This window comes from Cervus elaphus, chromosome 2, assembly GCF_910594005.1.
Source record: "Cervus elaphus chromosome 2, mCerEla1.1, whole genome shotgun sequence".
NCBI classification, from domain to species: domain Eukaryota; kingdom Metazoa; phylum Chordata; class Mammalia; order Artiodactyla; family Cervidae; genus Cervus; species Cervus elaphus.
This window is the reverse complement of record NC_057816.1, coordinates 8,809,680-8,832,055: the sequence shown is the minus strand read 5'-3', so window position 1 is coordinate 8,832,055 and position 22,376 is coordinate 8,809,680. Positions and strand designations below refer to the sequence as shown.

The following is a 22,376-nucleotide window of genomic DNA, read 5'->3' as shown; positions in this document are numbered from 1 at the left end:
CCTGTTTAGTAACAAACTTTAGAAATTTAGTTTCTAATTAAAAATGATTGGTGATGGCGCTGTCTCATCCAGTGCATTCAGTGTTAGTGCAGCTGGCAGTGATGTATGCTTGGAGAAGGTCAGGAGCCAGGATTGGCTTCCCAGATTTCTGCCTTTGAAGAAGAACAAAGATTTCGAAGGCAGAAATTTGAGGTTGAAGTGAAAGATACGTAAATAATTAGTGATCTTTTTTTAGGATGAGAGTTGCCTTAGATACCTGTCTATTGCCTAAACTTTAAAAGTGGTTTAATAGTTTACTGTCTGTAGCCTTTGAAATTCTTTAACTTGCTAGAGACTGTTCTTTATTATTGCTCTGAAAATCATGGTGCCAAAATAAAGCTACATTTCTTGTATCTGTTCATGGAAGTCAGCTCAAAGCAAAAAACAGCTGGGACAACTAAAAAAAAAAAATACACAAGTTTTTGCTTTAATTACTTCTTTCCTCACTCGTGAAATTGAGTTGTTCCATGTACTTTTTATGGCTTCATTTTTACACTTTGTTCTAACATATCAGTCAGTCACATGATTATGTAATTTGTATTTTCAGTCTTAACTCTTAAGTAAAAAAAGAACTCTGACTACCTGTTCAGCACTGAAGTCTGTATTGTACACATGTCAGATTAGCAGTGAGTGTGTAATATGGTGATAAACACACAGACTTGAGTCCCAGAGGTACCTATATTTCAGTCCTGTCTATGCTTATTGACCATATGACCTTGTGCACATCCTAAGCCTCAGGAATGTGACCTAGACAAATTTGCTGCCCTTAAATCCTAACTTTTATTGAATAACAATACCTAGTATTTGATACATCTATTTATAGATTTAAAATACATAGATACAAAGAACAATTGAATAAGAAGTGAGAAATCATAAATCTTCCTCATAGTAAAGGATGCTCTTATACTTTGTTCTTTATAAAAGTAAATCGTTTGTTTCAGCTTTTGACCCCTCATATTTATAAGGGGTCATTCCTTTCACTCAACTGACCTGTTAAAGAAGTTGGGGGTGAAGCCAAGATGTTTCGTAGGTCGCTTGGCATCAGTATGCTAAGATATTTTCTGCAGCATGCTGACCATAAGTATAGTTATGATACATTATAAAACTCCTGTCAGGGGAAGCAAGAGGACAGGAAAGGGCAAGAATGGTCATGTAGTATGGTTCACAAATGCTTGTTGATTTGAATGATTTTTATTGCCCGGGAACAGAAGATATCTTTTAATGCTGTTTTCTTTTAGAGTCAGATTCACAAATAATTTAACCACTCTGATCAAACAAACCAGTCCACATATATTTAACACTTACACCTTCCTTAAATTGAAATCTCTAAGGAATTGTTTATGTAGTAGCTGGTAAAAGCATCGGTGTTTTTATTTTTATTATTTTAGAGATGGTCTGTAAACAAAATGAAACTAATATTATCGCTTTTATTGTATTCTGTGGTGGTGGTGTTATCCAGTCCCTCATTCGTGTCCAACTGTTTTCTGTGGTGAGGAAATTATATATCCTTACTGATCCAGTAGTCACCTGTTTAATCCTGTGCAGTTTATAAGCATCTGTAAAATGAAGCTTGGTAGTGAAGGAATTGGTGACGTGTCATTGAAGGGCAGAGGGAACATTCAGTTTTCCAGTTTTGTGTGAGCCAAGACATTGTTCTGTAGAAGGGCACTTCTGTTTAGAATAGCCATAAACCTAGAACTACTGTTTTTGTAAATCTGAACAGAACTCCAAATAAATGATTAACTATGTGTATTTGTTGTATGTACATACCTTATAGTCTGTGTCCAACTTTATTGTTAATGATGAATTTATAACTGCCTCCTTAACTGTACAGACTTACGAAATAAATGTAAATTTTGTAGTATAACTTTTTAGATGAAAATTACCAAGTTGATATTACGTTCATATAATTTAAGTCATTCAGGAGTTGCACAGGAGACTGACTGAAGTTTTATCCCGTTTATTTGTAACAGCTCTTCTAGAATTATTTTGGATGGTTGGGGATGTTACAGGTGTTTTTTATAAAGTATGTACACTAAATGGGCTTCCCAGGTGGCACTGTGCTGTGTTGTGCTTAGTCACTCAATAGTGTCGGTTCAGTTCGGACTCTTTGCAGCCCCATGGACCGTAGCCTGCCAGGCTCCTCCATCCATGGGATTCTCAGCAAGAATGCTGGAGTGGGTTGTCATGCCCTCCTCCAGGGGATCTTCCCAACCCAGAGATTGAACCTAGGTCTCTCACGTTGCGGGTAATGGATTCTTTACCCTCTAAGCCAGAGGGAAGTCCCCAGGTGGCACTAGTGGTAAAGAACCCACCTGCCAATGTAGGGCACTTAAGAGGTGCTGGTTCTATCGCTGGGTGGGGAAGATCCGCTGGAGAAGAGAACGGCAACCTACTCCAGTATTCTTGCCTGGAGAATCTTGTGGACAGAGGAGCCTGACAGGCTACAGTCTATGGGGTTGCAAAGAGTCGAACACAACTGAAGCGACTTAGCACGCTCGCATGTATATTAAGTAAATTTAGCTGTAATCAGTATTGCTTATGATTGCATCATTGCAGTGTTTTACTACATATCTGTGACTAGTAACATCTGTTACTAGAATAGGACATGTTACTCTGTAATACTGAAATTGCAGAGAAAATCCCCTTGTTTCTTACTTTTCTTTTTTTGGTTGTGCTCCACCACTTGCATGAATCTTAGTTCCTCAACCCAGTGACTGAACTCATGCCATGGCAGTGAAAGCACCAAATCTTAACCAGTGGACCACTGGGGAACTCCTGCAGAAAATCCCTTTAAATACTGGATAGGATGTGTGTTTCTGTTTTACATTTTGTGATGGGGTGGGTAATTGTTAACAGTTAGCTTCCTCTTGTGATGGTCTCTTTAGATTTCAAAGAAATATTCTTATCTGTTTTTTCCAGTCTATTGGTTCAGTTTTCCTCATAAGCACATCATCATAACCTGGGGGTGGGGGCGTGGTGGTGGAGGCAGGAGCTCTCTGACTTCTTCTTCACTGGCAGTTTGCCTTTGAAGATATATTGAAAGGTATTCTGAAAAACATTTTTAGCAAAACTAATACGGAGCCACCTGAAAGCATTTCAACAGTGGGCATTGTCTTCATTTTACATAAAAGGCAGAAATACTTGATTTATGTCTTACACTTGTGTATCGCTTTATGGTTTAATTTGTGTCAATACATTACCTTAATTCAACAAATATTTAAGCATACATCAAGCATTGTGGCTATGAAGTTAAAGATAGGATAAAACAAGGATTAAGGATCCAACTCAGTTCTTTCAAATACATACACTGCCTGTCTTTCAAATTTGAAACAACATGTGATAAAAATAGTTCTGTCACCCTCTTAAATTCAGTTATTGGTTAACCAAGTTCAGTTAACTTAGAAATCTTCACTTCTGATCCCATGGTTTCTAAGCCAGGTGGCTTTTTACTCCACTTTTCTACAAAAACTTCGCTCATCAGATACACCAGTTATTTTCCATGTTATTAAATCCAGTGGTTACTTCTCTTTCTCATTTTATTTATTTTTTAACCTCACTGTGAGGAGTGCGGGATCTTGGCTCCCTGACCAGGGATTGAACCCATACTCCCTTCGTTAGAAGCATGGAGTCTTAACCAGTGGACTGCCAGAGAAGTCTGTCTTCCTCATTTTAAATGCCCTCGGTTCCTCTCTTTCCTTTACGTAGCAATCAGCAAATCTTATTGATTCTACAGTGACTACCAGTTTTCCCAAGCTCCATCACTACTACCCTGGTCCAGGCTATTGTCCGTAGCTCTCCTAAATTACTGCAGTTGCCTCCTAACTGATCTCCAGACTTTCTCTCTTGACTCTCTTCAGTCTTTTCTCCACACAGCAGCTGGTGTGAGTCTGTGAAAAATGTAAGTCAGATCATTTCACTCATTGGCATATGCTCTAGTCACTTCTGATCACACTCAGATTAAATGCTGAAGTCATTAAACAGCTTACGCAGCCCTGTAATATCTGGCCCCGGCCTGCCCCCCTTGCTCACCTAGCTTTAGCCACACTGATCTTGTTATTTTTCACACTAGGAATACCTCTCTCAGTGTCTTATTTGCTGTTCACTGTGCCTAAAATCGGAGAAGGCAATGGCACCCCACTCCAGTACTCTTGCCTGGAAAATCCCATGGACGGAGGAGCCTGGTAGGCTGCAGTCCATGGGGTCTCGAAGAGTCAGACATGACTGAACGACGTCACTTTCACTTTTCACTTTTATGCATTAGAGAAGGAAATGGCAACCCACTCCAGTGTTCTTGCTTGGAGAATCCCAGGGATGGGGTCGCACAGAGTCGGACACGACTGAAGTGACTTAGGAGCAGTGCCTAAAATGCTCTTCCCTCATACATTCTCACAGCTCTTCACTTTCTCACCTCCCTTAGATCTTTGCCTGGCTACCTTATCAAAATTGCATAAGAGAAAAACACCTTATAGGCTTTTCCTGCTTTATTTTTCTTATGACTTGTCATAATCTGTCTTACAGTATTTGACTTATTTATTTTGTATATTGTTTGTCTGCCACAAAATAGAAGTTTCATCAGAGTGGAGATTTTTGCTGTTTTATTCACTGCTCTATCTCTGATGCCTGTCAGAACCTGGCACAAAGCAGGCCGTCGTATTTTTTAATGAGAGCAAAGACTTTATCATTATGGAATGGATGAGTAGATGGAGAACCTCTACTCCCAGGAAAATAATGCATACATGAAGTATTGCATGAACTTTCACAGAACTACTATAAAACTACTCATAAACCTCAGGTTAAGAAAATTTTGTTTTTGAAAATCAGATTGTTAACTTTGCAAAACCTTCTGCATATGGAAATTGATATATTCATTTCGGTGCTGAGGAGAGACTTTTCATGTAAGTGCATAATACTATATCCAAATATAGTGTATGTTTAAGATTGTCTTCTTTTACTACTTACTTCTGGACTCTAGTATTTTCCACTAATGGCTTTAAATCCTGAAAATTATAACCACTTGAATGCCACATTTTGGTGTATTAGAGATTCACTTCTATTAAGTACTCAATAGTAAGCTAGTATGATGTGGCAGAATTTTAAAATGTGTTAAAATAAGTCTGATTTCTATCTTCTAACAGAATCTGAGATTTTTATTTAATATGTTTTAAACATTATTTGCAGAAGAGTAAAATATTCTTAACAACAGTAAATATAGCACTACTTAGAAGTTGGGTTATTAAAACATTTGTAACCAATTTACTATTTTTATGCTTCATTTTGTTTGTCAGACTTTCTAATTTTGTTTCCTTTGCAAGAAGAGTTCTGCTTATTTTTCCTCTTAGATTGCATATGCATTTACTCTACATATGTACAAAGAAAGCTTTCCAGCTCTTTAGTGTTACAACAGAGTGAGCATCTTCACTTCTCCTAGAGTGAAATGCATAACTACTACATTAGTAGGGCTAATGTCCAGACTCAAAGTCTGTTTCTGAAATAACAATTTAAACTCTTGCTAAGGCTCTATAATGTTCAAGCCTCCATATCCTGTGTCTTCTACTGTATGCTGACCATCATATTCTGTGCCTTATGAAAGATACAGGGACATGTAAGATGATCCTTAGCCATAAGGTGCTTCCAGTCCAGTTGGAATTTGTTTCCAATAGCAAATAAGTTGAATGGATATTAGATCTTATTTGGTTTATTGGTTCCAGAGGGCCAAAGCATTGTTAATTGGTCTATTTTTACAGTAATGTTAGCTCTAGTAAATTAAAATTATTAAAAATTAGCCTGCCAGTTTATGTAGATTCTCTCCCATGCCTTAAGTGGGGGAAATGCTTAGTAACTTGCCTCCAGAGGGTACAGTATAGAAGGGTGGGGAAAAGTACTACCATGGAGAAACTTGGCAAACTCTACCTCGGCCAGGGGATCAAGGTTAACATCATCACTGATAAGTCATATTAATAGTATGTACCTTGATATGGTATGACAAGACAGCCCTTCACCTCAGTGAAGGGTTACCCCTCAGTGGTAATCCTCCCTAAAACTCATAACTCCAGTCTAACAATGAGAACATCAGACAAGCCCAAATTGAGGGACATTCTGTGAACTACTTGAGCAGTCCTTCTCAAAATTTTCAAGATCATCGAAGTAAAGAAAACCTGAGAAATTGTCATAGTCCAAAGGAGGCTAAAGAGACATGATGACAAAATGTGATGTGGTTTCCTGGATGGGATCTTAGAACAGGGAGCGGGCATTAGGGAAAAGTTATTGAAATCTCAGGGAAGAATGGGCTTTAGTTATTAGTAATGTATCAATATTAGTTCATTAATTGTGACAAATTTATCAATACCACAATACTAATATAACATGTTAACTATAGCAGAAACAGTGCTGAATAAAAGCAACAATCTTTTCTGTAAATATAAAATTTTCTAAAATAATTTTTTAATAAGAGAAAGCTTTAATCATGAAATGGAGATTGTTTTGGGAGAGGCAAGTAGGTACGAGTAATGCAGTGGAGGTCTAGTGAGCACAAAAAGGGGAAAAATGGCATAAAATTTGGGGAGAAAAACAGTCTGCCTGTTCCTGGAGCTCTGATGGGGGAGAGGACAGTAACTGGCTCAGTTTAGCAGTTTTTACTGAGATCCTGAGTTGCCATCAAGAACTGTGGTCATGAAAAACCAGACAAAGATAACACAAAAAAATAAAACCACAGGCCAATATCACTGATGAACATAGATGCAAAAATCCTCAACAAAATTCTAGCAAACAGAATTCAACAACACATTAAAAAGCTCATACACCATGATCAAGTTGGGTTTATTCCAGGGATGCAGGGATTCTTCAATATATGCAAATCAGTCAGTGTGACACACCATAGTAACAAATTGAAAGATAAAAGCCATGTGATACTCTAAATAGATGCAGAAAAAGCTTTTGACAAAATTTAGCACACATTTATGATTAAAACTCTTACAAAAAATGGGCATAGAAGGAACCTTACTCAACATAGTAAAGGCCATATATGGTAAGCCCACAGCAAACGTTATTCTCAGTGTTGAAAGCTGAGAGGATTCCCCCTAAGATCAGGAACAAAACAAGGGTGTCCACTCACCACTATTATTCAACATAGTTTTGGAAGTCCTAGCTACAGCAATCAGAGAAATAAAAGAAATAAAAGGAATCCAGATTGGAAAAGAAGAAATAGAGCTCTCACTGTTTGCAGATGACATGATACTGTACATAGAAAACCCTAAAGATACTATCAGAAAATTACTAGAGCTAATCAGTGAACTTAGCAAAGTTGCAGGGTGCAAAGTGAATACACAGAAATCACTTACATTCCTATATACTGACAATGAAAAATCAGAAACAGAAATTAAAGAATCAGTCCCATTCACCATTGCAACAAAAAGGATAAAATATCTAGGAATAAACCTACCTAAGGAGACAAAGGACCTGTATACAGAAAATTATAAGACACTGATGAAAGAAATCAAAGACGACATAAACAGATGGAGAGATATTCCATGTTCCTGGCTAGGAAGAATCAATATTGTGAAAATGACTGTACTGCCAAATGCAATCTACAAATTCACTGCTATCCCTATCAAATCACCAATGGCATTTTTCCCAGAACTAGAACAAAAAATTTCACAGTTCATATGGAAACACAAAAGACCCCAAATAGCCAAAACAGTCCTGAGAAAGAAGAATGGAGCTGGAGGAATCAACCTTCCTGACTTCAGATTGTGCTGCAAAGCTACAGTCATCAAGACAGTATGGTACTGGCACAAAAACAGAAATATAGACCAATGGAACAAGATAGAAAGCCCAGAAATAAACCCATGCACCTGTGGGTGCCTTATTTTTGACAGAGGAGGCAAGAATAATACAATGGGGCAAAGATAGCCTCTTCAATTAGTAGTACTGGGAAAACTAAATAGCTACATCAACACTTTCTAACACCATACACAAAGATAAGCTCAAAATGGATTAAAAACCTAAATGTAAGACCAGAAACTATAAAACTCTTAGAGGAAAACACAGGCAAAACACTCGATGACATAAAGCAAGATCCTCTAGGACCCACCTCCTAGAGTAATGGAAATAAAAACAAAAGTAAACAAGTGGGACCTAATTAAATTTAAAAGCTTTTACACAGCAAAGGAAACTATAAACAAGGTGAAAAGACAAACCTTAGAATGGGAGAAAATAATAGCAAATGAAACAACTGACAAAGGATTAATTCCCAAAATATACAAGCAGTTCATACAACTCACTACCAGAAAAACAAACAACCTAATCAAAAAGTGGAGAAAAGACCTAAACAGACATTTCTCCAAAGAAGATGTACAGATGGCTAACAAGCACATGAAAAGATGTTCAACATCGCTCATTATTAGAGAAATGCAAATCAAAACTACAATATATGAAGAGAGTAACACGGAAACTTACATTACCATATGTAAAATAGGTAGTCAATGGGAATTTGTCTCAGGGGACTCAAACAGGGGCTCTGTATCGACCTGGGGGGGTGGGATGGGGAGGAAAATGGAAGGGAGGTTCAAGAGGGAGGAGACATATGTACAACTATGGCTGATTGATACTGATGTTTGACAGAAAACAAAATTCTGTAAAGCAGTTACCCCTCAATGAAAAAATTTAGAAGAACTGTGGTCACGAGAAAGAGTGGAAAGAATGCCTTTTGTGTGGGTGGGGGGGACTCAGTTATAAAGCAAAAAAGGTAGCTAAATGATAAAACTTACTTATTTTTGGCTGTGCTGGGTCTTCATTTCTGCACAAGGGCTTTCTCTAGTTGAGGCAGGCGGGGGCTGCGCTTCGTTGAGGTGTATCGGCTTCTCATTGCAGTGGCTCCTCTTGTTGGGAAGCACAGGCGCCATCTCGGTAGTTGTGGTGCATGGACAGTTGTTCTGCAGCATGTGGAATCTTCCTGAACCAGGTATCGAACCCATGTCCCCTGCATTGGCAGGTGGATTCTTACCACTTCACAACCGGAGAAGTCCAAAAATAATTTGTTTTAAAATTAGGATAGAAAAGATGTTTGAAAGAACTGATTAATTTCTCATTTTCATTATACTAATTTTAGATAAAATTTCAAACACTTCATTTTTCTTTATGTTCTAGAAGAAGCTTTAATAATCTGTGGAAACTAGCACAAGGAAAAAGCTTTGGCGCTATAGAAGTCATTCTACAAAGTTGTTCCCAGAATAACTTATTTCTCTAACAGTGCAGTCTGTATTCTGCTGGTGTTAAAGGATGGATACCACCAAAATAAGTAATTCATTGAAACTGTTTTTACTGCAGTTTAGAAAATTCAAACAATCAGGTTTATTAGTGTATTTACCCCCGATCTAAATCAAAAGTTGACTCTCACATCCGATCCAAAGCTTTTTCTGTCTTTCTCTCTCCCCCAGCAACCCATCTAACACAGGCTTGATAAGAATTTGGAAACCTCCACTAGTGTGCCTTTTTCCTATTTTTCCTCCCTATTTTTCCACTGCTTACCTACTCAGTGTGATGCTGGAGGGAAAGGTTAAGAGGTATGGGGACAGGATCTTATCTTCTTCATTCGACGGAGTTTTAAAACATAAACTTGAGTGCTCGCTTCGGCAGCACATATACTAAAAAAAACATAAACTTGAGAGAGGAGGGGAGTATAAATGCAGGGTTGTTAAGATTTGCTTGAAATTAAGAGATCAGCAACCTAAAATAATCACATATATAATCACATATATAACTGCAAACCAAAAATCTGTAATAGATACACACCCAAAAGAGAAAGGAGGGAATTCCCTGGCAGTCCAACAGTTAGGACTCTGGGCTTTCACTGCTGAGGGCCTGGGTTCAAACTCTAGTTGGAGAACTAAGATCCTACAAGCCGTGAGGTGCAGCCCAAAAAAAGGAAAGAAAAAGGAATCCAAACAACATTAAAGAGAGTCATCAAATCACAAGGGAAGAGAACAAAAGAAGAAATAAATCCGACAAAGACGAATACTGTATGTTATCACTTGTATATGGAATCTAACAAAATTGAATATAACAAAACAGACTCAGAGAACAATCTAGTGGTTACCAGTCAGGAAAGGGAAAGGGGTGGGGCAACATGTAGGAGTAGATGAAGAGGTACAAACTACTATGAATAAAATAAATAAGCCACACGGATATATCATACAGCACAAGGAATATTATAACCAATTTTTAAAATAACCTTATCATATTGTTACTTTATTTTGGCCACACCTCATGGTATGTGGGATCCTAGTTCCCTAACCAGTGATCTTAAGCCCCTTCAGTGGAAGCACAGAGTCTTAACCACTGGACTGCCAGGAAAGTCCCTAAAATAACTTTAAATGAAGTATAATCTATAAAAATTTTGAACCAGTGACACTAAATCCTTAGTTTATATAACTAACCCATGAGAAATAAGATTCAGTAAATAATAAAATAATCATAGAGCTTGAAAATATATAAACAGATGAAAGAGAGGATCGGGGCTCTGGAAAAGTCTATTGCTCAACTTTTCTCATTACTTAAAATTATTTACTCAAAATCATTTACTCAGAAAGAACCCTATCATGATAAAGATGCACATGTATGCAGAAGATATATGTGAAAAGTTAAATAAAATTAATTCATGAAATGTTAATGGAAACAAAGCAGTATTTCTAAATGTTAAGTGTATTACTTTGTATAATTTGATTCTGAGTTCATATGTAATTAATAAACTGAATGTCATAAGTATAACCACCACAAAAATATGTATACATAAACTTGATTAGTAAATTTTCAGATAAGTACCGCATACATTCAGTTCAGTTCAGTCGCTCAGTCGTGTCCGACTCTTTGCGACCCCATGAATCACAGCACACCAGGCCTCCCTGTCCATCACCAACTCCCTGAGTTTACTCAAACTCATGCCCATCGAGTCGGTGATGCCATCCAGCCATCTCATCCTCTGTCGTCCCCTTCTCCTCCTGCCCCCAATCCCTCCCAGCATCAGGGTCTTTTCCAATGAGTCCACTCTTCGCATGAGGTGGCCAAAGTACTGGAGTTTCAGCTTCAGCATCAGTCCTTCCAATGAACACCCAAGACTGATCTCCTTTAGGATGGACTGGTTGGATCTCCTTGCAGTCCAAGGGATTCTCAAGAGTCTTCTCCAAAATCACAGTTCAAAAGCATCAATTCTTCGGCACTCAGCTTTCTTCACAGTCCAACTCTGACATCCATACATGACCACATACATTACATTACAGACCAGCAAAAGAGACAAGTGATCTGTCTGGTAGGCAGATAGAGAAGAAGCATTGGCTTTCAAAAAACAATCAGGTTTAAATCTTGATTCTGACATTTATAAGCTTCAGTTTTTGTAAGGATTTGATTTGATATGTATATAAATACTTAATTCAGTGTCTATCATAGACACTTGGGACTCAGCAAGTGAAATGTAGCTCTGTTTTCAAAGAGAAGGGTTTTTTTGTTGTTTGTTTGTTGTAGTTTTGACAGTTTGTTAAAGCTTAAAGTATTATGAAAGTTGAAAATCCAGTGGTGTAAAGACTAGTAAGATTATCCACTAAACGGTTTCATTGAGAGACCTGCTAGAGATCCTATTTAAGGTGTCCTTTTTCTCCCTCTAAGGTAACTAATCCATTTCATGTAGGTGGGAAGCACAGGTATGTGTTAGGAATTATAAGAAAAATGTATGTTCATAATAGAAAATTTAGTAAACAAAAATATAAGGAAAATGAAAAACCAATGGGTATGGGGAATACGTGTAAATCTATGGCTGATTCATATCAATGTATAACAAAACCCACTGAAATGTTGTGAAGTAATTAGCCTCCAACTAATAAAAAAAAAAAAATCAATGGGTAGCATATACCTTTCATTTTGTAACAATAATCTCTTGAAATAATACATGTTCCTCATATTCAAAAACTCAAAGCAAGAAAAAAACTCATAATCCCTCTACTCAGAGAGTAAATATCATTATCCATTTTTCTTCTTAAATGAATTTGTATTTTTTACCGAAATGGGGTCACATTATTTAAATTACTTTTATAATGCTCTTTTTTATTCATTGTATTATCAGCATCATTTAGTATGAATAAATTCTCATCAACAGTACGATTTTTTTTTTCATTTATTTTTATTAGTTGGAGGCTAATTACTTTACAGTATTGTAGTGGTTTTTGTCATATATTGACAGGAATCAGCCATGGATTTACATGTATTCCCCATCCCAATCCCCCCTCCCAACAGTACAATTTTTAATGAGTAATATCCCATTGTATGGATATATTAAAAACTATTTAAGCAGTCCCTAGTAACTTTTATTAAATTCCCTTAATGTTTGTGATGAACAGTCTTATAACTACATATAGGCACAGATTTATTCTTTTACTTATAAATATGATTACATATTGAAATTAGGTTTCATCAGGTCCACTTGTGGTCTTTTATCCGTTATCTTCTAGCAACTTCCTGGACTTTTTTCCTGCAAATATTGCTTCTTTTTCATATTCAGCCTTTTTCCTTCTACTTGCGCCATTCTCTATATAAATACACTTGTCATTTCTATTCCTAAAAAATCTCTCTCTCAACTCTGCCTCTCCCTCCCACTGCAGCCCAGTTTTCAGTCCCTTCTCTTTATCATCCATACTCTGCACACTTGCTTTCAGTGTTTTTAAACTTAGGTTCACTCCTGTTTTCAGTGGTTGGCCCCCTCCTCCCTCTAACCATAGAGTCATCAGTGCTGAATTACTTGATTACTTAAGTTCAGTGACCCGTTTCAAAGTCTTCACCACTCCTTGGCTTTTAACTCTGTTAATCATTCTCTAAAGCTTTCTTCAGGTGACAAAACATTTTCCCCCACATTGACTCCTTTCTATCTCCTTCACTAGTGATTCTTTTTTGAGTCTCTGTAAATATTGGTTGTGTATCTCAAGATTCCATTGTTAACACCTCTTTGATTCTCCCTGGACAAATTCATTCACCCCAGTGGTGTCACTTCTCACCCCGGTGTTAGCTCCTAGATATTTACCTGTAACCCTTACCTGTCTCCTGAGTCTGTTCATATTGGTAAACAGTTTCCACTTAGATATTCCTTATTGTTGTTCAGTTGCTAAGTCACATCTGACTCTCTGCAACACCATGGACTGTGTAGCGTGCCAGGCTCCTGTCTTCCACTACCTCCCAGAGTTTGCTCAAAGTCATGTCCATTGAATTGTGATGCTATCTAACCATCTCATCCTCTGCTGCCCCCTTTTCCTTTTGTCTTCAATCTTTCCCAGCATCAAGGTCTTTTCCAGTGAGTCAGCTCTGTGCATCTAGTGGCCAGAGTATTGGAGTTTCAACATCAGTCCTTCCTATGCATAATCAGGTTGGATTTCTTTTAGGATTGACTGGTTTGATCTCCTTGCAGTACAAGGGACTCTAAAGAGTCGTCTCCAGCACCACAATTCAGATGCATCAATTCTTCGGCACTTAGCCTTCTTTATGGACCAACTCTCACATCTGTACATGACTACTAGAAAAACCATAGCTTTTGGTTTTTGACTATATAAGATATGCCTTTGTTGTTGTTGTTCAGTTGCTCAGTTGTGTCTGACTCTTTGCAACCCCATGGACTGCAGCACTCCAGGCTTCTCATCCTTCACCATCTCCCAGAGCTTGCTCAAACTCACGTCCACTGAATTGATGATACCATCCAACCTTCTCAACTTTTGTCATCCCCTTCGCCTCCTGCCTTCAGTCTTTCCCAGCATCAGGGTCTTTTCTAATGAGTCCGCTCTTCACATCAGGTGGCCAAAGTATTGGAGCTTCAGCTTCAGCATCCGTCCTTCATGAATATTCAAGATGAATTTCCTTTAGGACTGACTGGTTTGATCTCCTTGCAGTCCAAGGGACTCTCAAGAGTCTTCTCCAACACCACAGTTCAAAAGCATCAGTTCTTCAGTGCTCAACTTTCTTTATGGTCCAACTCTCACATCCATACATGACTACTGGAAAAACCTTAATTTTGACTATACAGATCTTTGTTGGGAAAGTAATGTCTCTGCTTTTTAATATGCTGTCTAGGTTTGTCATAGCTTTTCAAGGATAAAACTTTGTCATAGATATGCCTTAGACAGCTTATTGCTTAGTGGAAATTAATACAAAGAATTCCTCCTCATACCCTAGCAAGCCACATTTCATGTAGTTCTTCAGTCCTTTGACTTTTGCTTCTCCAGTCTCCAACATCCAGTGATTCAAAATCCTGTCCATTCTTTCCTGTCATGTCCATCCCTGCATTCCCATCCTCACTGCCTTAGTTTAAGCCCTCATGTCTTGCCAAGATTATGCAGGAACTTTTCAATTAAATCCATACTTTACCCCTGATAGCTCAGTTGGTAAAGAATCTGCCTGCAATGCAGGAGACCCCAGTTCAATTCCTGGGTGGGGAAGATCCCCTGGAGAAGGGATAGGCTACCCACTCCGGTATTCTTGGTCTTCCCTTATGGCTCAGCTGGCAAAGAATCTGTCTGCAATGTGGGAGACCTGGGTTCAATCCCTGGGTTGGGAAGATCCCATGGAGAAGGGAAAGGCTACCCACTCCAGTATTTTGGCCTGGAGAAGTCCATGGGATCGCAGAGTCTGACACAACTGAGCAACTTTCATTTTCACTTTACCCTGCTGCCAGAGTTCTTTAAAACACATGGGATATTGTCAATCCCTTACCTTCACTGATTCCGCATTACACATCATATGATATAATTCAAATTTCATTGTATGATATTTAAAGCTATTTGGAATCTGGCCAGATGTTCCTTCTCTCCAGACTGCCTTCCCTTGTCTTGTTCACCTGATGAACATCATCTCTTCTGCCTCTACTGTATGCATTCTTCCCATAATGCAAACAGCTTTACTGGTTTGTCTTTTTCAGTTGCTTGTGGGCACAACCATCATCTCTGCACTGTTACAGTGCCTAGACCTAGTTACTGGTAGGTAATATTTGATTTAATTATTAGTATTTGTGAATTAAGATCACCTTTTTTGGGTGCAGTTGCCTGCATCAATATGGCATATGAATACAATATGGTTTTGTAAGTTAGAAGAGCTCTTGCAATATTGTTGCAAACTACTTCTGGTTATCTGTGTCCTGTATCAGAATAGATGCTGTTGCATAAAAATTTGTGTGTTGAAATTTTCCATTAGGAGGGTGTCAGGTGGAAATGAACAGGTAGGTTCATGGGATCTTTTTTAGCATCGGGCTTACTTAGCATTTAGATTTTCAGGTTTATTCTTTTGGCAGAGATTTAATGTTGAAGATAATTGCATATCGACATTAACCTATTTGGAAATATTAAATAGAAATGTTTGTTTTAAGAAAGAAAAGAGTACTGTTTTTCAGTGATAGGAGTAAATGTGATGCTTCATTTTAAGATAATTAAAAAACAGTGAATTTTTAAATTCTGGTCTTGAGTTACCAAATTACTGCCTCTTGTCCACTAAATTCTGCCTTGGTGTTAACATGCTCTGTATCTGTCAACTGAATAGTTTTTTTTTTTTTAATTGAAGTATAGTTCATGTACAATATTATGTAAATTACAGATGTTCAATACAATGATTCACAATTTTTAAAGGTTAAACTCCATTTGTAGTTCCTATAAAATATAGGCTATATTCCCTGTGTTCCATTTAGATTAGTATTTACAGATATTGCAATGGCCCAGTCCTTTAAAGCAATCTTCTCATTTTAAGTATATTTCTGATATTTGTGAAAACCTTTTTATAATTACAAGAAAAAAAGGAGTTAAGTAAAGATCAGTATACTTAGGGGTACTTTTTCAGGGTTTTGTTTTTCACATGCTGTTTTATTAATTTTTTTTCCATTTTTACTGAAGGCAATTTATATTCTTCATTTAATTTTCTTTTAAGGCCAAAGGTTGTAATGAAAAGCAAATCTCCCTCCTGCCCTAGACCTCAAAGTTCCTTTTGTTGCCAGTTAACAAATGGAAGCACAATGTATGCACGTCAGTACTTTGCTTTTCAATTAAATATATCAACGTACCTAGCTGTACCTCATTGTTTTTTGTAGCAGCAAGTATTCCATTATCTGGAGGTTACTATTTAACTAGGCTTTTATCGATGGTCATTTAGATTATTTCTGGTGTTTATAATCAGCGCTGTTACGGCTATCCTCACTGATGTACATGTCTTTGTATGTGTATGCAGATATATTTACCAAGTTAAAGAATATGCTCAGGGGTTGGTAGGGGAAGTCTATGCATTTAAAATTTTGATATATGTTGCCAAATTTAGAGAAATATAAGTCCCAATTTTAGACATAGGAGATTTCTTATGTTGGTTTTTCCCAGTGGATTAACTGTGATTTAATTTTTTTTTTTTTTTTTCGGTATTCAGGGTCAGTTTTACATATTTGCCAACTATATATGTTTAAATGCTTATATTCATGGCTGACTCCTCAAAATGAAGTTAAAAATGGTTTTAAGCAAAACCAGTTAGTACTCAGATACCTATCTTTTCTTTCCCACATGAAGTTGCAGGGGAGCATTATCTTTCTTGAGATTATTTAAAAATTCTAGGGGTTCCTCTTTTCTTCCTTTGTGGGTGAGAATATCTGACAGAAGAAACTGAATTGATTAACTTTTAGAAATGCATTTTGAAAATGAAATAAGGTTTTGCTGCCAGGTGAGTGAAAACAGTAATTGGAAATATAGATTTGGGTTTTCCCCTCTTCCTTAAACCCAATGAAATTACGATGCTTTGCCAAATTAAAAAAAAAAAAGTTCAAATTCCTATGTGAGGTTGTCAAATTCTCACGCTGTATATTTTCTTTCAGATTCCTTTGTTTCTTCCTCTTCCTCTCAGCCTGTATCTCTATTTTCGACCTCACAAGGCAAGTCTGTCATTTTTTGTGTGCATTAATGAAAGAAAAATGTTGAGAAAGAGGCTGTAACTGGGGAAATGAGGCATGAGTTTTCTGTTGCCCCCAAACTCCCTAAAATAAAAACTAAATACAAGTTAGCAACTCCTAATGACTTTCTCATAAAGCTCAGTAAAATAGAATGAGGCTGGGTGGACCCTTTAACATAGCATAAGCTTTAGGTGTAACTTTGAGTATTTTAAAATTAAAAACTTGCCCACAGAACTTGAAGTAGAAAGAACTGCAGTTCAGAAAACACACTTTCTCCAGAATGCATTCAACCCGTTGATTTGCAGTTATCTAACTTCTTTGGAGAAGTAGTGGATTTGGGAAAGCTATATAAAAGTGTGCTTCCACTGAACTAATATACCATCCTAGCTAGAATACTTTAGTATGGACTTATCTGAGATTAGTCCCAAAAGCTAGGCCAGTTCCAAATTGCCTAGAACACTGAACAAGTCAGTTGAATTTTTGGCAAGCCAGGCTTGTTTTCCTGGAGATTAACTTATGGTGTTTTGGGGGGTTTGTTTTCACTCCGTCAACCAGTGAAGAAGGGAGTCAGAGCTGACAGCTGCGTGGAGGAGAGTCTGCTTCGTGCTGTTTCAGTTGTGCTCTTGTTCTCCACCTCGGGGATAGGTCAACGGAAAATCGTTATTTTAAAAAAGATAATTAAACTCACTAGATAGGTCTAAGAAGCCTTGTTCAAAGAGTTTATTGTCCTAGCTGGAATGAAAGTCAGTATGCTGGTTTGTTAGACTTTCACCTTGTAAGAATAAAAAACCTAATGGGATAAAATAAACGTAGTAAAAGTTTTTTTCAGAGTCTGATCTGCTTCTTGGGAAACATGATATACAGTTTATTGCATTCAATTCAGACTGATAGCATTAGAGTCCCCAACTCTTTTACAGTGTGCCTCACTGTGTGAATTTGAATATCTTCTGGGTCAAATCATGACCTTTGAAATTAACTTGTTTATATTTAAAGATAGATAGTTTGTGAATGTTAGGAAATAAATAGACACAAACTGATCCTCAACATCTAGAACCCATCCAGATTTATATTTTTAAGGGTATTTTTTTCCTCATGAGAAATTTAATAATGTAGGCAAAGAGATATTACATGTATTCTATTCTGGAAGGTGTCAGTTAAAAATATAGTGTAAATAAAACAAATAATTATATTTTCTCAAAGTATTTCAGATCTTTTAAGATACTTTCTTCATAGTCACTTTTTTCGTATAGAAAGGAAATAATTGATAGCCTAAATAGTGTGACAGTACCACCTAATCACAACATGCCTAATACATAGAATGTTGAGAAGATATGTCGTAGTTTTAAAATATTACTTTAATCCATATTAGGAGCAACTACATGCACACTCAAATCAGAGGTAAATAAAAGGGATTTTTCTAGTTAAAACACAAGTTCAAGTAGGTTTCAGTTTCACAGTGACTATGAGAGCTTGTTTAAAAAAATAGATTTGTCATTCTTCCTTTTATAGTTATTTTGACCAGTGCAGATTCAGGGTATGTTATTGTTAAAGGGTATTGTATTGTAAAAAAGCAGTTTAAAATGTCATATCCCTGAAGGTGTTCCAATCTAGCCTCTATTACTAGCATTTTCTCCTGCAAAAAAGACATAATGGAAAAGCAGCCCCATTGGTGCTCTACTTCATTGGCAGGTCTAGAGATCAGCTGATTTTTTGAGGGCGCTCTTTGGCAAGTGATTAGGTGTGTTCTAGGGTGGCCAAGACTGGTAGCTTCTAGTCTGCCTTAATAAAAGCAAGGGAAAGGAAGTTGTTGGTGTACTTAGTTAACTGGATTAAACCCCCTGGAGAGAATAGCTAGAACCAGTTCCACCCAGCTGCATGCAGGCCTTTCAGAGTGACTGTCGCCAGCAGGTACCTTTGAGTCCATAACTGGCACTAACCCAGTTAATCTGTCTCTGGCTTCCATATCCCTCAGCCATTTAGCCTTGGAGAATTGTGCCTTGCTTATATATATCCAAGCCATATTAGGGCTTCCCTGGTGGCTCAGCTGGTAAAGAATCCGCTTGCAATGCCGGAGACCTGGGTTCGATCCCTGGGTTGGGAAGATCCCCTGGAGAAGGAAATGACCACCCACTCCAGTATTCTTGCCTGGAGAATTCCATGGACAGAGGAGCCTAGCAGGCTACAGTCCCTGGGGTCACAAAGAGTTGGACACAACTGAGCGGCTTTCACTTTCACTCTTTCTTTTCAAGCCCTATTAAGCAATATGTAGCAGTAATTAAAAATGACATTTTCATACTTAAGAATGACATTTTTAATATTGAAATATATATTTATCATTATTGGACTTCAAGGAGAGGCATGTACTAAAACTTGCCTTTTTCTGTTTTTTGATCATGCTGCTAAACTCATGGGATCTTGATTCCCAGACCAGGGGTTGAACCTGGACCCATAGCAGTGAAAGTGCTGAGTTCCGTCCACTGGACCACCAGGGAATTCCCAAAGTTGTCGTTAACTTGGACTGAGAAGAAAGGGCAATTAAATCTTTCAAAAGGAAATTATGTAGTCTTTATTAAGTTGTACTACTTTGAAGTATACAACTACTTAAGCTAACAAGTTAAGCTCTTTGAAAACTAATAGATTTGTGTTGAGAATGTCGAGAATAATCACTTCTTTCTAAATAAGTTGTATTCCTGAGGAGGTCCTTTCCAATCTTTTGCTTATTGATTCCTTTTTTAATTCATCAAGCAGAGTTAAATTTCAACTTAATCCTGGAGCATTTCAAAATAGGGGAGTAAATTTTAATGTTTTCCTATACTGTTAAATAAGGATATTAACAGAGGTATAGATGTAGTTTATGTGGTCATTTGGGGTGGGTTGTTTTTTGTTTGTTTGTTTTGAGCTTTTACTGTGGTTAGTACTTTTTTGTCTCATTTAATCCTCACAACCAATTTTATGGAGGAAAGGTAGTGCTTCTTTTACTAATTGAGGAAATTGGGGTCTTAAATGGTGAAGTAACTTGCTCAAGGTCACACAGTGAGTAAATGACACACCTAGGACTCTGAAGTCCATGTATATAACCATTACCTCCAGTAAAGATGATGTATTAGTGGTATTTTAAGGTTTACAGGTTTTTTAGGATGTCATGTTAACATCATGAGAACACAAGAGGCAGAAATGACCATTTTAACCATATTATTGCTGTCAGTGATGTAATTTAGTATCACCTGGGGGATGTACACCCTCCATCAGACACAAAATCAAATTTGGTTTCTCCTTTTGAAATCTTTGATAAAAGTGGAGGCTGAAAAATACTACAATTTTCTGTAGAAAACATTGGAAGAAAAGTGGGTGAAAATAAGATTATAAGGAGGATCTATCCACCACCCAGAATTGGAAGCACATTTGCAGTAGTGAATATTTGCCTATAATTGGAGTAATGCAGTAGGCATCTGGAATAGGAAGTTAAACACTGAACTTTGGGGCAAGCATTGAGGGAAAAAAAATTGCCAGTTACAGCCTTTTTTTTTTTTTTTCCAACAAAAGCAAAACATTTTTCTTTGTACAAAATAGACTTTTTGTTTAGGATCTAGCTTGGCTGCAAAGTGTCTGCTGGCTAACTTCCTATTTTGAAGCTTTGGCTGAAAATTGCTGATACTGTTTTGCACGATAATTTGTCTTTCCCTCTTGTTTTGCGAATGTGAGAAAATTCAAGTGTAGGAAAACCTATACCTGAATATTTCAAGCCTCCTGTGTATGAATAAGCATAGTATGTATGTGAAAACGTAACTCAGTGGCTTACTACAGGCTGGCACCCTTTGTTCACTCATGTGTATGCTTTTTCTATGTTACCAACTAAAAGTAATGAATTTCCTGAGGCTGGATAGTAACCAAATGGTATCTGTAGCATAATCTCAAGTTATTCACTCTTCTAAGGAAGAAGTGGAGTATACAACATTCATTATTGCTTATCTGTTTCTAGATCATATTGTGTTTTCATTATTAAGTTACAAAACACTTGAATAAAAAAGTACTAAACCCTTTTCTAAAAGACAGTTTGGAGAATAAGAGAAGATATTTTGAAGGATAGAGTAAACGGTATATGAAGAGGCTTTTTCAATTCAAAGTATTCACTTGACATATACACAGTATTCAGTTAAAAGTTGTTTCTTCATCCTGTGATTGGGCTTCCCTGATGGCTCAGCAGTAAAGAATACAACTGCAGTGCAGGAGACTCTGGTTTGATCCCTGGGTCTGGAAGATCCCCTGGAGGAGAAAATGGCAGCCCATTCCAGCATTCTTGCCTGGAGAATCCCATGGACAGAAGAGCCTGGCGGGCAAGAGTCCATGGGATTGCAAGAGTCAGACATGACTTAGCGCCTTAACCACATCTTGTTCTGTGAGACATAACACTCTATATATAGAAGAGGGAAAACTTTTTCAATTTCCACGCAAGATTCTCTAGTCAAATGGAGCTTTTGCCTTATTCCAATCAAAATTTTGAGTTAATATATTAACTCAATTTAATCCTCATAGCAGTTCTTAAGTTAGGTGCTTTAGTATCCCAATTTTCAGATGGTATTAAGCAACTTGACAAGGCCACACACCATTAGTACGTGTGATGAAAGGATTTTGCAACTTTTAATAGGAATTTGGGGTTTGGGCGTGGTCTGGAAATTTAGAGTATGGCCGCCAACTTAATTTCCTAATCTTATTTAAGATAATATACATAAATGGAGACTTCTGAGTAATGACTGGTAAGTGTCATGCTGACTAATTGAAAGCATCTTTGCCAGTGGAGCTTAGTTTCTAAAGACCTATTAGATTCTGGTCTTTGTTTTATTTAATGTTTTCTTACCATTGTAAGCACTTTACTTCCAGACCGGTTTTTTCCATGTCTTGATACAAATCAGCTCTGTTCAAGTTTGTTAGAATTTCAACTAGCCAAATGAACTTCTTTCCATTTGCTGAAATTCTAAGTAAGATAATTATTAAAATTATAGCAAAAAGGCTAACTTACTTTGCTACATGTGGGGAAGCTTGATTGACTGTCATGAGAGCTAATATGTAGAGCTAATAGCTAATAGATGCTATTAGCTGAGGAATTACTCTCCTAATTACTGAGGAAAGAATGCAGCATCATACTCTGTTTAGCCCCTAAGCCTGTCCCCCCAGAAAACACTGTCTGCTCCAAGTATTGTCACAAAATTATCATTAGGGAACATGATAAAGCTATTTTTGTGTATATAATAGTTATGTCATATTAAAGAATCTTCAGTAAAATGAAGTCTGTCAAGAAGTTAACGGCATTCAGTACAGAACTTAGTATTCTGAGAATAAGATTTCTAACCTAATCTAGTTTTTACCTCAGATTATTATGTACCTAATTCTAACTTCTGGA

General features: G+C 37.2%; 1 protein-coding gene across 3 annotated transcripts in view; it reads left to right on the top strand.

The window, feature by feature from the left end:
* RTN3 (reticulon 3) overlaps positions 1-22,376 on the top strand; it is a 59,577-nt gene that overhangs the window by 2,462 nt on the left and 34,739 nt on the right. For 2 of the 3 annotated variants that reach the window (XM_043870820.1, XM_043870830.1), the window contains exon 2: positions 16,904-16,960. The exons of the other annotated variant lie outside the window; for it this stretch is intronic. In XM_043870820.1, coding sequence (XP_043726755.1) covers positions 16,904-16,960 — 57 coding nt within the window. The remainder of the gene's footprint in view (positions 1-16,903; positions 16,961-22,376) is intronic. 3 annotated transcript variants of the gene reach the window in all.